The 16648-nt window shown below is 43.1% G+C and overlaps 1 protein-coding gene across 1 annotated transcript in view; it reads right to left on the bottom strand.

Moving 5' to 3' along the window:
* LOC121678085 (collagen alpha-1(XXIV) chain) overlaps window positions 1-16648 on the bottom strand; it is an 80941-nt gene that overhangs the window by 36762 nt on the left and 27531 nt on the right. Inside the window, exons 6-14 of the mRNA XM_042057289.1 lie at window positions 15466-15519; window positions 14874-14927; window positions 12688-12732; window positions 11434-11487; window positions 11077-11121; window positions 9181-9234; window positions 8371-8415; window positions 6740-6793; window positions 5745-5789 (exon numbers count right to left, since the gene is read on the bottom strand). Coding sequence (XP_041913223.1) covers window positions 5745-5789; window positions 6740-6793; window positions 8371-8415; window positions 9181-9234; window positions 11077-11121; window positions 11434-11487; window positions 12688-12732; window positions 14874-14927; window positions 15466-15519 — 450 coding nt within the window. The remainder of the gene's footprint in view (window positions 1-5744; window positions 5790-6739; window positions 6794-8370; window positions 8416-9180; window positions 9235-11076; window positions 11122-11433; window positions 11488-12687; window positions 12733-14873; window positions 14928-15465; window positions 15520-16648) is intronic.

The following is a 16648-nucleotide window of genomic DNA, read 5'->3' as shown; positions in this document are numbered from 1 at the left end:
CATGGCTCTGATACATATCTAAGTGGTTCCAGTTGGACCAGGAGCTCTCTGGTGGATGTAATGCTGTTTTGTAACAGTGTGCTTTCAGGCCAGATGTCCACTATGGAAAATGGAATTAGGACCAAAAGGACAATGCTAATAATCTGTAATAACTAAATACGCAATAACCTCATTGGACCTCATTGGATGCAGGCCCTTCACCTTCTTGAGGTCCCTAATGGTATTCCTCTACTATTATAGACACACACACACACACACACACACACACACACACACACCAATGACCTGTTTCATGTCCGTATGAAAGACTGCTGTCGTCAGGGATACAGTTTTAACTTCCTGACGTTCGCATCTGCAGCAGACTGTTCCTATTGTTTATGTACAACCTCGGGAGAATATACCACTCCAGCAATATGAAGTCCAGATTCCTGCATGAGTGAGCATGTGCGTCAGTGTGCGTGTGGGTGCATCTGTTGGACACATTGATCGCATCAGACTGGCCCTGTTCTCTGGTCCCCCTGATACACACACACACACACACACACACACACACACACACTGACCTGAGCTACTCTCAGCGGACATGAATTCAGTGGTGTGTAGGTGACTCAGTGATTGACTCCAGCGACATAAGCAATCCCAAACTTTAAGGACTTAATGATTCATTAAAATTGTTTGGAAAGTTCCTGTTTCATCACGTATAGGTCTCTAAAATGTATGTGGAAAATGTTGTAAATGTGCTTTGTCGGTGATGGTGCTTCATTGTACTGTAAAAAATGTGTTGCTTGTTGTGTTTTATTTCGTGGGCAACTTTGGTAAGGGTTATCCAAAATAGTCCTGAGAACATCAAATGTATATGATACACTTGTGCAAATCATTTGTGGCATAGCATAAGGAGAGAAAACATCTAAATGCCTTGGCCAACAGATAAAATCCTCCTAGTGTTGCAAAAACATTGAACTACCAACAGATATAATAGCTAGTTCTACACACCACACACCCGTGGCCTACTGGTTAGGGCTTCGGGCTTGTAACCTCTCCGTGTTAGTGTGTGCTTCACCTCACTGTGTGTACACGGTGTGCTGTGTGTGTGTTTCACTAATTCACGGATTGGGATAAATGCAGAGACCAAATTTCCCTCACGGGATCAAAAGAGTATATACTTATACTTATACTATATCTGTGCGATCTGGAGTAGACTAACATTGTTTATCATCCACTGAGACCAGATTAGCACAAGACTACCCTACATCTGATGAAAATACATAACACATATTTTACCAGCTAATGTCACCCCTGAGGTTTGAGTTAGCACGACACAAGTGTTTCACATCCATCCATGGCATTAATTTCTCGGGCTCGGACAGAGCGCTAACCCTAAATGATGAGCGGGAGCATGGGAGAGAGTCTTTCCTTTGGCCTGTCCGCAGCTGCGGGGTTATCCCCCATCAAAATGATCAATACTAAGAGTCACGGCTGGCACGAGAAGAGCGAGCGCCTTTTAATGTACCGTCATAAACGGCGTGCGGCTTGAAAGAGCTGAGCCCATCTGGTGTTGGGTAAGCACTCTGTTTGATGGCGAGGAGAATGGGCTAATGGCACTGCTGGATGAAGACTAATCACACGCAGTTCGTAAAAAAAAGAAAAGAAAAACGATTTTATACCCCCGCCATGGCATGTGAGAAATGGGGCGGCGGGAGAGTTGAGAGGCCAGGATGTAATGTGAAACCACCAGCTCCTGTTTCCACCAGACGTATGATCTCGAACATACCACGTACCACGCAGAGACACCAACAATGTTGTGTGTGTGTGTGCATGGCTCAGGACTAGTTTGCCATGGAATGCTAATAACATAAAGGACAAACCACTGTTGATAAACCTGATGGAAACCACATTCAAACTCCTCCACAGGTCAATGTCCTACTCGACACCAGTTTCGCTAAAACCCAAAAGAGCCTTTGAAAACTTGGACAAATAAAACCCACACACGTGCTTCAGATGGTCTGGAGAAACTGACCCACCCCAAGCTTCAGGGGTAGCTGGAGATAGCCAGCAATTAAATTAGAAGATAGAATGACTGTATTCATCGACTTCAAAGGCAATCTCTGGTCCTTGTTGAGAGTTGTGGCTGGTTCCACTCAAAGTGAACTGCTGAGGTGTCATCTTTCCCAGAGTGAAAATCCAGCCTTTTATCACCACGTACAATAGAACAGGAGAAAAACAACAGCCGCCCCATTCCTCTCTGAGAACTACAGTCTCAGCAGTGTGGTGGAGAAATCCATGTCTTTTTAGATGATAGCCGATCACTTTAGTTTTATTTTCGCACGGCCCAATTGAGGTTGTCAAATCAAATTGAATTGAAAAGGAACACCCGGAGTGCTTGCAGCATCTTGGTTAAGTTCTTTGACGTACGTACACTGTGTGGTTGTTACATACAGCACAGGGCTGCGTAAGAATATTCCTCAATGTGTCCTTTGAGAATTTGAAACTGTAATGAGTCACTTGTTGGCAGAACACTTGCCTGTGTTACTGTCCCCACTGTGACGTTTGGGGCACAACACATGTTGAAATGGAAACTTTCCCAAATCCCAACATTAAAAGGTCTGCCTTAAGTATCCGCCATCTGCTAGCCAACCACAGCATGGTTAACCACACTTGGGACTGACCACAGTTGTAAATCTGATGCTGGTCAAAAAGCAAAACGTAATCGCCTATCCATCAACATTATCATGAACCTAAATCAAGCCGTTTGCCTGAGGAGTGAAAAAGTCGATTAGGCAACGTTCATGAGCTTGAGCAACCATCACGACACTGTGTCATGCAGATGTCTACGACAGCATATTCATTACATTTAATTACAAGGGTCTGGAAGCTTGACCTGGTTTTAGACACCCCTTGCGACTTCAGATCACAGAGAAAAATCTAAAGCAAGAAATAAGACTAAAGGCCATTTTGGACGGATGGACAGGGACAGACAGGGTCTTTCAAAGGGTTGTGGTTGGAATGAGGCCTCTTGGCATGGATGCATGCTTACAGGAGATGAGACCAATTTGTAGCGTGGAACATCCCGCCTATACACTTTACATTTGAAAGATTTTTCCATTTTTCCAGGGAATATACTGTGGGGAGGACATGACGAATGCATGCCCCGCCAGCCTTCCTTTCACTTCAATGCCAGCATGTGGTTCCCATTGGAACCGTGTCGGATCTGGCTCCGCTTGTCGTGATGGACAACAAATCGGAACTGGACCCCATCCTGCCGCGATGCTCCTAGAGAATAATGTGGCAGCACACTGCACTGGGATGAACTGAGACAGACGGAGGTGTGCTGGAACTGGTCATTTGGCACTAAATAGGGCTATCTCTCTAAAGCAACACTACACTACAATTTTCCATGTTTTGAGATATGCTTTTATCAAAGAACTATTTTTGGTATCATCTTTGGTATTATGTTGATGTCATATAGTCATCTGAAGGATAGGTATTTCTACATGTGTCATTCCAACCGGCCATCCAGGATATCCACTATACAGTTGACTGTTATGTGTAGAAAGCAAAAAAGATAGGAAAAGACAGCAACAATTAAAGAAAACCTTTCCCAGCACAACAGTGTGGGCTATATCACCAAGAGACACCAGTTAGCATGTTAGCAAGCTTTAGCAGTGCCAATAAGGCTATGGGTGGTATTTGCAAGGTGTTGCATGCCGTTTAGGTAACTCACTAGTTTTATACCAAACTCTGTAGTTTTGCTTTAAAAGTTCTTATAACTGTTCCTTAACAACAAATCGACTAAAAAGAGCACACTCAGTGTGTCCTGCAGTGTAGCTCATCCAGACTGGTGAATGAATCCAATAAATGTGTTGTAAGGATTTGGCCCAAGTTCATCTCCTGGCTTTCTTACCAATTGGCGATTCAATTGGATTGGCTGGTGAAACTGTTGGACAGTCCCATTACAATTCATTTCAATTATACTACTTGTCTGTTTTTGACCAGTTTTTTTTTTTAAGTAGGCTATTTCAGAATTTTACACCAACTCCAACCAACTGGTGACTCTATTGGATTGGCTAATGAACGTGTTGGACAGTCCCATAACAATCCATTTCAATTATATTACTTGTCTGTTTCTGACCAGTTTTTTTCAGTGTTCCAGAATTGTACTCTTTTTGTGATGCAGTGAGGCAATTTGATAGCTGTTCAGACATTGCACTAGGGGATGTAGTGGAACCAACTAACCGTGTCCAGCTGTGAAAGGCGTTCGCCTCTGAATGTACAATCTCTTTACAGTAGCCCTGTGGCAGGGAAGCCACGGCCTCCTGGCAGTTTGTAACATTGTACGGACAGATGGCTCCACACAGTCTCTGAGCTGTGGCCTTGCCGAGGAATGGAGCGAAAGGTAAGTGTAAATCCATCCCAAACTCAGGCAGGTTCCATGCGTGAGAAGCAGCAGGAGTAGCCCCCTTAAATCTTACTGACTGCTGTTTCAAAAGCATCAACAGGGGCTCTGACACCGAACCCTCCTTTTGGGGGGCCTTAAGATTAGTAATAGGGCACGTCGGCTGGCTCACCTGAATGCAGGTGTGAAAGCAAGATTTGCGACAACATGTTTCTCACCCTATGTTCCAGGCACTTGCCTCTTTTTTCCCCATCTTCACTTTTCATTTTCGGCACCTCTACATATCTACAGCCTACACTACCATCCGACTTCTGTCTCGTCTTTTTCTTTCTTTCCTTCCCCCTCTGCTTTCCTCCCACTGAAGCTCCGTGACAGGCCTCCGGTGCCTTTCCTTCTCTCCTTCATCTCCCTCTTCCCTCACAGCAGGATTTAGAACCCAACGTCAGGGAAGTTCCAAGTCTTCCTACGCCAGTTTATCTCTAGATCTCTCTCTCTCTCTCTCTTTGTGGATCCCTCTAGGGCTGACAGGCCGCCAAGCATTTAGAGAGCATAAAATATTGGTAATCCATCCTTTGGCAGAAGCTTGCTGGCCAAGCTAAGCACTTTACGGTAGCACTCAGGAGAGAGCCGCATATTCTTGCCATCAAAAACAAATGACCTGGGCTCGGTACTCCAGTAACTCCTGAGAGGAAAAGAGTCAGACTGGCACGAAAGATGTCCACTGATCTGTGAAGACTCTCCCTGCCTTAATACTGTATCAATCAATCATGTCATTAGAAAACAGATTAAGAAGTAAACTAATGAATCATCAGAGGAATGATCAATGACAAAATTCTTCATTAGAAAAACAAATGGTCACAATTGTTTAATGCTTGCCAATTACTATTTCTTTAGCCCAACACAGCAAAAGATGAGTGCAACACAAGGGAAGCCTATGAACAATCATCATGTGGTAGGATGCACATTGATTGATGTTTCACATGAAAAGTAATCCGAAGACACAGTAGCATGCGTCCAGACGGTTGTCGGGACAGAGAGTGATTTTTCTTCAAGGTGGCTATCAGCAGAGATTTTCAGTCTCATGATAGTATTTCATACTCAGTCACTAGGATCACTAGGATTTATACATCTTATACTACTTATGAACCCTTTAAAACATACCGCATGTAAGAAAGCAATTTAAAGTTTTCTTAATGATAGTCATGTATGATTTGTGATTTGTTTAACTTTATTAAAATCTCAGATCTACAAGATAAAGCAGGCAAACAAAAGCGTAAGAATGTGGGAAATCTATTTTTTAACAATCAGTACCATCGGGTAGAATACTAGAATGCTTTCTCAGTTTACTCACTCTCAGTCCTGGAAAGCCTCCAGTCCCAGTCCCTCCAACAGGCCCCTGGAGGAAAAAAGGAGATATTGGAAATAAATGCTTTTTGATAAAGCAAGAAAAATAATGGAAGATGATACAACCTACTATTCCATTCACTTGAAGACTGTATAAATATTTGCCACAAACAGATTAATGCATACAATCTTATTTAACACCAGAAAATAAACAAAGGGCAAAGAAAAAGAAACATTGTAGGCTCAGATCCTGTATCACAGCACCTTCAAGTGTATTTTTTTCAGCTGAAATCCGCCAAGCATACAGCTATTTATCTAATATATGGCTGCTCATTTCAACACCATTGAGTTTTATGGAGCTTTTAATATGACTGGTCGTGACACTAACTGAGTGAAGTAACCTGAATAGACGCTTACTAGAGCTACAATATTCTACAGAACACCTACTGTAAGGGTGATCATTCTACGGTAATTCTATAAATCACTTTTGATTTTCTACACGTAAAACTGAAAAAGGGGTACATAAATTGATAGCACGACAAAGAATATGTGTCTGTGTGTGGCTCACAGCAAAAGCTGTAAGTTGAGATTATAACGGCGTGGCTGCTTCACTGTAAAAGCCACTGAGTACCGGTGTTTATTCAAACAGCTTGACACGAGCGAAAATGTTTTCATACAGACATTTTCTGCTCTTTAACCCTCCCTTTGCCAAGAGCCTTACCATCACAAATGATACCGTGAAGCATACTTTTATGAAAAGAAGATACATTTTGCTGACTCTCTAATCAAAACATAGCTCTCTCTATTTACAACTTTGTTCAAACATGGAAAAGCTGTCAACGCTTCCTTTTGGAGTATAGGGGCAAGTCCGGGCACACCAAGTGCGGTGAGAAGCAAGGATATGTAATTTCGCTACATCAACTAAATGGCCATAAACGCTTGTGAAGTTTTATACGCTTAACAGATTGCAAGGGGATTTAATTAGGTGTAATTAGGTGGTACCTCATTCCCATCCGGCCCGGGAGGACCCCTCTCGCCAGCGTCACCGACAACACCCTGAAAACAGAACAGACAGCTGAGTTACCGCATGGACACACCTTGGCAGTAAGTAGGCTATGACAAATGGGATGGTAGTGTTACCTCTGCCCTAGGTACCTTCAATATTCTTTGGGGGAATATGAGCATGATGGATTTAATGGCTACATGAGTACTTCCCATTTCAATTTATCTTGATGTATGTTAAGTTAAGGTATGTGCACTCTCTCAATCTTCAGTACCCAACCCCTACAAATGTTCAATGGTCTCAAAATACAGAAAGTGCCCTACTTTTGTCTAACACACAGGTGCAACCCCAAAAACACATCAACAGTTGGAAGATCAAGTACAATTGTTGTCCATTCGAGAACACAAGATGTAAAATGTACTGCCAGTTCTAATTGGTGAAAGTGTGTTGAATTAAACAAGAATCAAGCACAGTCCTCAGTGCATAACAGTCTACAGTCCACAACTGTGCTAAGTGATGCCTTCATTTTATTGGCTCTGTTGGCTCTTGGATGTTGGCACCTCGTTCGGCATGACCAAATGGGACATAGCTGATGGCCATGCATACTGTTGGATGTCACAAGCTTTATGACTGCAAGGTTCATTCATTTAACAAACTCTGTGTTGCGTGACCTTTGTACAAGGTACATTCCACTGTGTTGACATGTAAACACACTGTGTATATACCCCCAAACTGAAAAAAACTATGGACTATGTGCAGCACCAAATGCTAGTATTTCAGAGTCCATCTATAAAAGGCACCTAGAGTCTCTCTGTTAGATGTTAGTGGGTTTTGATGTTGGCATAAAGGCCTTGTCCCACTGGAGGCCATGGAAAAAGTCTGCTTCACCCAGAGGAGTCATGTTCTGTGGCGTTGTTCTCACCACCATCCCACACACACACACACACACACACACACACACACACACACACACACCGCCTCTTCTCATATTTACCCCATGGAATTTGAAAGTCTTCCATACAGCTTTCAGCGACCCAGAGATGTTTGATAATGCAGTCCTGATCAGTGACACTGGGAGGACTGCCCAGTTGGCACCGGGGCAGCTTGCAGTCTGTCAGACGCTTTTCGCCAATGCTTGTGTTTTTATAAGGCTAATACTTTTCAGACTGCTCATTCCTGGTGCCAGTCACTGGCTACAATGTGCAATCATCCCCATTAAAAAAAAGCATTGCTTCAGTAACCTGGAACAAACATTTGCTGTAGGAGTCACACCAATTGTACTCTGGTGTGCTTTCCAAGGTGCTCTTTTGAAAGCCACACTTTCTGGCGAAGGATTTGGCACATTGAGTGTGCACACAGCTGAAATATGCGCCTATTGTTATATGCCTGCAGGCCACATGAAGGTTAAGAATTACTGATTTGAAGTGCTTGAAGTGCAACTTTTTAGGTTACATAATAACGCTGAAAGACCTTCGAAGCATTTGTGTAGAACTGTTGTTGATATATTTCTAGGTCACAGGTACTCAGTGTCCATTTTAGACAACATTTTGTCTAAAAAAGAACAAACATTTACTCAAATAATATAAATGTCTTGTTCGGATAGATGGAAAGCTTGTTTACAACACTTTACCTGCCTTCCTTTTGGACCCGTTTTCCCAGGAGGGCCTGGAATTCCCTTGGAAATAAACAGAAAGAGAACAGCTCTTGATTACAGAGTGACATGTTTCCATATCAAGCACTCCTTTAGTCACATATCTACTATTTGCATCTACAACAAAACATAGACGCACTGCAATGGAATGAGTTGGTTAAGCAATAACTTATTTAGATTCAGTCGTTTTTATAGCTAACAGGTCATTTTTCCAACCTTGGCCTGGGTATTATGGAAAATTGTGTTCAATTATTTTTATAGCTTCAAAACATGAAATCCTGTGAGTCTCCATCACCATTTAAGCTCTCTGTGCCAAATAAGTTCCTAGAAAAGGCAATGTGATAGATTTTTTTCAGTCCAACCCTGATCCACAAAAAAATATATACATGACTTGATTTGTCTGGAAAGGGGTTTATCCATCAAACTGTCTAGCCCCCCCCTCAACAAGAACATGTACACACCGAAACTGCAAGGACAAGACAAAACACAGACAGCTGAAATTATTCAATGTGGTTGTTCACTTCTTGCCAACATATTTTTTGGAACAGAGAGGCTTGCTAGTGATGGAAAAGAAATTAACCGAGTTATAAAATCACCACATAGTGGAGGGTATTCACAAGAACAACATGTGTTACATTTTCCCCGCAGTAAAGAGGGAGAAATGCATGCTATACACTATTGTATATTTTTACACAAAGAAAAGAATACATGCAGTGTAACTGGTTTCCATAGTAAAAAAAAAACAACAACAACAGAAATAGACTCCTCATGTGAGGTCACATGACTTACTCTTTCTCCTTCCAGACCTACTGGACCTGCTAGACCTGGTGGGCCGATGAACCCCTAGAAGAGTGGCAATAACAATACAACCACAATTACAGAAGGCTACACACTTAACTTTTCAAAAATATAACATAATGCATAAAACTCACATTGTAATGGTTGGTGCTTCAAGTGCACTAACATAAAAAAAATACCAAATAAAAGTACAATCTACTTTTCTTTGTAAAGCTGGTGTCCTGCAAGACTTTATCAATAAATAACACCACTTAACATATTCACAAACTCAAGTAGGAGGGGTCTAATCAAATAGAGGGAAGTTGGTTATCAAGGTGTCCTCAATAATCACACATTTACAATTACTGCAGCAATAAATAAGAATTAATTTTCTATAAAAAAAAAGAATGGAGCTTTTCACTATACTGCTTAGAGACACATTTGAATCCGTTGAGATCCTCATGGCTCCATGCTTGGGCCTGTGGCATTTCTACTTATGATATAATTTATGTTTTACCTACTCATCAAACACCAGTTACAAAGAATAATTTGTGAAAAGCCCTGTAATTACCCTGCCTCCCCTTAAGAGCATTTTGCTGGAGAACATGCATTTGTATGACATAATCTCTTCACAGCATACATTGTCTCTACTGAGCTTCACTATCCACTAGCTATTGCATAGTAAGACACCTTGTTCAACAATTATGATTGTTTTTTATTGTTTTAGTTTTGTTTCTTGGAGTCACTGGTAAGCTTGGTCTTATCTGCACACATGCCTTATGCCTGATTGTTAGAAGTTAAAAATAAAGTTGACTGATATTTAGTAGACACTATTATCCAAAGCAATACAGACTCGCAATGGCAGGAATCGACAGATTGTCGGTGACATTACCATTGTTCCACCACACCTGTTTTTTGTATTATCACCCTACTGAATCATTGTATCATTACCTCACCAATCTATCAAATATAAAGTATGACTAGGGAGATAGTTTTAAAACGTATTTGAAAAGAGGTCCATGAAAATGAGGGTCTGTGCCCCCAGGTCGACCACGTCCATAATCCAAGAGAAAGGCCGTCTAGGCTGAGGGGACAACAGGTTATCTGCTATGTTTTGGTTTCTGGTTGAGTGAAATCACATGGCAAGTCAGTCAAAGATGAAACAAGATAGACGGGAGGCCTCTAAAGCTCTCTCTTTCCTTCTGTCTTGCCCTGTCTGCCCTTCTCTCCCCCGTGTGTTCTTCCTTCTTAGACATTCCTCTGAGACTGCAAAAGGCCAGGCTTAGTGGGAGTCTCTGAAGTCCCCTGACAGAAAATAATGCAGTGATTTGTTTGCAGTTTGTAGATGCATCTATTACAGCTTTCAACCTACTGTATAATCTGGTCTCCCACATTATACAGTTTCCCTTTTTTTCTTTGCTTTCTCTCATCAGCCAATTTCTTCTCTTTTTTTGCTCTCCCCTCCTTTTCATTTTGTCATTTAGAACTTTTCTTTTTTCCCTCTCTCTCGCTCTCTCTCTCGCTCATTCTCTCACTTCTTTTCTGAGCACTGTCTTGAATCCCCCTACTTTTCTTTCACTGTAACCCTACCCCCACTCCTTCTCTCTCTCCATCTCTTTCTCTTTCTCTCTCTCTCTCTCTGTCTCTCTCATGCCAGTGCTTCCTGAGGAGTATGCGCTGCGTGAGTGAAGTCGGCCAGCTTTGTTAAATAACACAGATCCTTGAACAGCCCCTAGTGGTGCTACACAGCTTGTTTCTTACAGCCTCACAGACCTCAGGTCAGCTGTTTGGTGAACAGGAATGGTAGCGCGAGTCGCCTGGCTGCCACTGTCTAATCCTCTCAGGAAATGAAAAGTTCACGTTTTTACAGCACGGGAGGGAGAGAGGAGAGGGGTTTGCTCTACTTACACGGACACCTTTAGGACCTGGGTTACCTTCTGGTCCAGCCAACCCCTGAAACAGAGCAGTCTTAAGGAGGAGAATCCACTGTCCTTCATTGCAAATGCCAAAATGAGAGGAAATGTGTGCCAACTGGCTTTATACAGTAGATGGGAAGGCTATTGTTACTGAGGGTAAAAAAATAAACAATGTTAAATAAAGATTTACATATTGAAAGGGGTTCATGTTGTGTACATTTTCCAGTGAGATAAAGCATATGTATGGTGTATTCTAGGCAGTTTTGGGGGAAGTTATGGTGGCACACATGGTACTGTAGAAGTAGGGTTCTGGGTAGTGTAGTTTTTAAGTGGATCGTGGTCACTGCACCTGCCTGCCAGGGTAACCTGCTGCCCCAGTCTCGCCTGGTAGTCCTGGCAAACCCTGCGGGAGAGGAGAGAGAGAGAGAGAGAGAGAGAGAGAGAGAGAGAGAGAGACAGGGGCATGAAAGAGGAGAAACTATGCCAGGGGAGAATAAGACGGGTATTGTTCTCAGCTGCCCCCCCCCCCCCTCCCCCCGACCAGTGAGGCCCTTCTCTGCCATGTCCACAGCCTCCGTGCTGAAATACCCATCTCCGTCCAGCTTCCCACCGCTGGCACTGCTCCAGTTCAGATGATGAAACATGAGCTGGACTGTTACCTAGTGCTATTACAAGAGCATCTTAACTTGGGTAATAAAGAGGACAAAATACTGATACTTCATAACCTTGCCTGCAGTTGGAGCAGGAGCCAATTGATGGTTAAAGCTACAGGTATAGCTTGTCTGACTATGCCCAAAATGCTACATGATACTATATGATTACTAAGATCTATAAATGATAGTCTTATTACATTGATATTAGTATAATGAGGGTAATTAGTAAAGAGTAATGATGAAGAGGACAGGCTGAAGTTTAAAACCAAAAAAGAGCTTATATATGTCTGTGAGATACTTGTAAATAAATATCTCATTTTCCTTTTTTCTGCTTGTTCAGGGAATTTACAAATGTGGAGAGATCACATCCTATCTATTTACTTTTGTCCCTTTAGATTCCCAATGTAAATCATAAGTGTCTCTAAGGCCAGCTGAACAGGAAGGACTTCCAAAATCTCCCAGAGAGTTGTCTTTTTCACAGGCTGCATACACTGTATAGCGTTGCCCAGTTTCCGAGCAGCTTGGTGTAAGTGTTAATTATTAGGTTCTTCTAAAGCTTTGTACTTCCTGTGGAGAGCAGACAGGGATGAACTGGGATGAAAGAAGGTGTGATGATAAGAAGGAACAGCTGAGAGGTGTGACATAACCGATGACATGCAGACCACAGCTGTCTGTGTGTGTGTGTGTGTGTGTGTGTGTGTGTGTGTGTGTGTGTGTGTGTGTGTGTGTGTGTGTGTGCATGCGTGCATGTGTTAAAAATGCATGACAGATTTAGTGAGTGAGAAGATGTGAGTAGGTTTGGGTGTCAGTGTGAAAACCGATTGAGAGAAAATGACAGTGTAAAAAATCAAGATAAAGTAAAGCGATTTCTGCGTGTAGTTTTCTAAACACGTTTCTAAGTGTATCACATGTCAAGGACATGAGACGCGTGAAGCGTGTGAACTTCATACCTGATCTCCTGGCAAGCCTGAAGGCCCAGGATACCCTTTTGGACCCTGCAATAGAAACAACAAAACCAATAAACTCCTATACACTCAAATAAGATCCTTTAACACCAGTCTGGATGTTGCTTGTGTCCAGAGTCTGCTTTGGATCATCAGTCTCTTGGCTCAGTACATGCCTAATGTACAATTCTAGCTTGTTTCAATGAGACAATCCTTAGCCCCAATATAACCACATCCCTCTCTATCCAGTATTAATATTTAGTTAACACTGAAATAACTTATCAATAGGGGATTTGCAGTAGGATTTGTTGCGGTCATTAGGGGAGGGGCATGCCCAGCCAGTCTGAATTCTTTGAAGGGTCTGGAAAATTCCCAAGGCCAATCCTGCAACACCCAGCAGCCTAATGGCACAGCAGGGGTCAGAGGTCGGCATGAATTACCTCCTAACCTGGTCTAGACCTGACAGGCTATTTCTGTTGGGGGTCACCTTCGGTGTGGGAATTTGCCTTAAAACTCTGTAGCCACAACAATCTAATGATCCTTGTTGAGATCAGCATACGTACACAAGTCAGGAGGATCCATACAATCACTCTATACCATGCACCGACCACATATTACTGGGTATTCATGAGCTGAAGAACAGTAGTTTGATGAAGAACACAAATCCTATATAAATAAAACAGTAAAACTGTAAAGATCAGTTGATTGAGGCTATGAACTTCTAGTCAGCCATGGCTCAGTAGGCTGTTAAGTTCTTCTGTTGCAACGACTTTGATAATCTTCCAAGATACCCATGTTTCATGCATACCACATTACATGCATCCAGAGTGGCTCATAACCTAAAAAGTTATCTGAAAATCAAATCTTCATTGAGATGCCCTGAACTCAGGCCAAAATGTGTCCTTTGAAGAGTCAAGATATGCTTTAGACTCCACTTAGAGTGCTGTGAATGTTCCAGTCCTGTGTATAAAGAAATATCAGGTTGGTCCTGGATATCTAGATGGCTGGTCCAGGATGCTGTTGAAAGGAAGGAGGAAAAAACGCAAACTGTGGGCACTGTTTTGCCATTTAATCACTTCCTAGGTTGCGACACCTGAACTCTTATGGAGTTTAATAAAAAGACTTCACTTGCGAGGGTTAGAGAAGGTTGGTCCAAAGTCATCCATTTCCTATGAAAACACCTCATGGGGTCTAGTTCATCTTCTGGGTATTAGGTTAAGTTTCTGCAAACATTCTGGACAGTCCTCCTGGGACGGGCGGTGCAGTCCAGTTTCACTGTGCTACTGTTCTTCTCTCACACAGCTTAAATAGAAGCTCCAGTCATTCATCTCCAGGTGTATCTCGGGAGGGATTAACACTTGCTTTTCGGAAAGCTTTCTCGGAAAGACGGTTCACTGATAAGGAAACTGTGGAGTCTGGTGGTGTTTAAGAAAGCGGTCACACTCCAATCATTGTAGTATGAGGCATCATGTTTAGGTATGAAAGGCTACAGGACTGTTTATGACATTTATTACATGTCTGTGGATGTGTAATTACATATGATTGGTGTTTGGTGATAAAAAAGTCCCGGTGAGATGGATATGAAGGCCTTGATTTATGAGCTCAAATGGACACTGAGAGGAACGCTCGTTTGGGCCAGTTGCTCTTTGAAGATGTATGGGATGTTCATGGCCACTGGGAGCATGACCTTCCGTCGAGAGTCTTTACCGCTAAAAGACGACCTTTAACCTCCTGGGAGTTCTCGGGTTCTCGCAGGGCTCCAGACGTGCCCCTGCCCCAGACCGACGCCAGGGCCACAGTGGCACCAGGCCTCCAAGAGGCCAGATGGCAAGCCGCGGCAGCCTTGCACTCTGACACAGGCCCTTTCTGTCACGGCCGTAACCCAATCCACCCCAATCCATAGACTTGAGTGTTGAGAGGGGGCTCGGTGGCAACAGCAGCAGCAGCAGCAGCAGCAGCAGCAGCGGTAGCAATGGCAGCGACCTCCAACTCCATCCAGTGTCAACCACGAGGCCACGCACTTACAAAGCCGCCATCGCCGCCGTGCTTTTACAGCCTACACACATCATGTGTGGCCTACACTTGAGATGCAATAATCCCAGACCCTTCCCGACACACAGTTTTAAAATAGTGACAAGCTTGTGTTACCTGCGCGTGCAGGGGAGAAAGACAGATGGAGGGAATAGCCTTACCGGTGGACCTGGGAAACCCGCTGCGCCCTGTGGACCCATGCGTCCTCTGTCTCCCTGAAAAAGAGAGAAGCATAAGAACCCCCTGAAAAGTGTGGGCTCACACCAACCAACACAAAGCGTGCACTGGAGTTATTATGACAGTGAGCTATCCACAAAAAAATGTGTTTCGGGTTAGCCAAGAGGAGTCGGAGAAGGAAATAGGGAGTGAAGCCTGACTGTTTATCACAGGGCAAAAGAGGCTAGCTGGAGGCCCAGTTGAAAAAAGAAAAAAAGAAAGAAAAAAAAAACAGGCTTGACCTATGATCTATGATCTACAATCTAGAGGTGATGTTATCACTGAGAAAATGTTTGGGGATAAGGTGTAAGGGGTAGGGAAAAAAACAACAAAGTTACAGGAAGGGGAACTGAAAAGGTGCATGACAGGAAAGCTACAAAAGCCACAAAGACATTCACTGTGTGTGTGTGTGTGTGAGAGAGAGAGAGAGAGAGAGGAGAGAGAGAGAGAGAGAGAGAGAGAGAGAGAGAGAGAGAGAGATATGCAAAGAGCTGACAGGCCATGTTGCATATAGGGCCGATGTCTCGGATGCCTTACCGGGTCCCCCAGTGGGGCCTGACCAGGGGAGAGTCCTGGATCACCTTTGGCACCCTAACAAAAGACAGATTCACCACAGCGTTACTTACTCTGCCCCTCTCCTCTCAAAACTGACACTTGTTACTGACACTGCTTGTAAAACAAGTGATCAACTTTTAAATTGGTATGGTTTTCCTCTTACAATAAACATTGCAAACTTTACAACACAGTAAAAGAAAAGCAAGAGATTACAGAGATTTGAGATTACATTCTGAGCTGACAAGAGTGATCTCAGCTGTGAGTTCTGTATCAGTGTACAATACCCCACCCCTGGCCCAAAGCCCCTTGTCACTGTCTGACTGAACCTGGTATTCATGGAGATGTATAGCTTTCAAACTTCTGTATGTGTGTATGTGTGTGAGTGTGTCCATGTGTGTGTGTGTGTGTGTGTGTGTGTGTGTGTGTGTGTGTGTGTGTGTGTGTGTGTGTGTGTGTGTCTACACAGCCATTGAGAGAGGACTCCTTGAGAATGCTGATTTGTGGGTTGGACGAAGACAACCTCTCTAAGCCCCTTCTTTTGAGACTGTCCAGAGGAATTGAGACACAAAGCCATTTCGAGCTCGACTCAAGAGGCTACTGACAGCGACATGAATTCCTGAGAGAATTTCGCAGAGCAAAATGTAGCCGAAACATAAAAGGGGTGGGGTGGCAGAAACCAGGAAATGAAACAACAATGCGTTTGACCTGTGCTCAAACATGTGGTCTTTCCTGGGAATCTTCCACTGACATGTTTACAACTTTGGCAACTCTACAGACAGTTCTCAACAGAAAGGCCTTCAACAGCGTCATTCTTAAAACATCACTGAGAACCCAAAAATATCACGGGCACTACTATAAAAACAGACTTGTTACACACTGATCTGCATTTACAGGGTGTAGGAGTTTTTTCTTACATTTTTATACCAAACAGTCATGACCTCTGAAAGTAGTAAGAGCTCCTTCCAAGTATTTATATCACTAACTGAAACAGAAAACTACTACATGAACCATGCAGTGAAGATATCAAGCCAGGTAAACATACCATTCTCACTGTCACAAACAAAGTGGACTGTGATGGAAAATGGGATTAAATCTCTACTGTTAAAGGCCAGATACTGTATGCTTTCTATAACTCTTTAACATTTAGCGTTGGCAAAACAACTGT

This window comes from Alosa sapidissima, chromosome 12 (genome assembly GCF_018492685.1).
Source record: "Alosa sapidissima isolate fAloSap1 chromosome 12, fAloSap1.pri, whole genome shotgun sequence".
NCBI classification, from domain to species: Eukaryota; Metazoa; Chordata; class Actinopteri; order Clupeiformes; family Clupeidae; genus Alosa; species Alosa sapidissima.
This window is presented reverse-complemented; position numbering and strand designations above follow the sequence as displayed.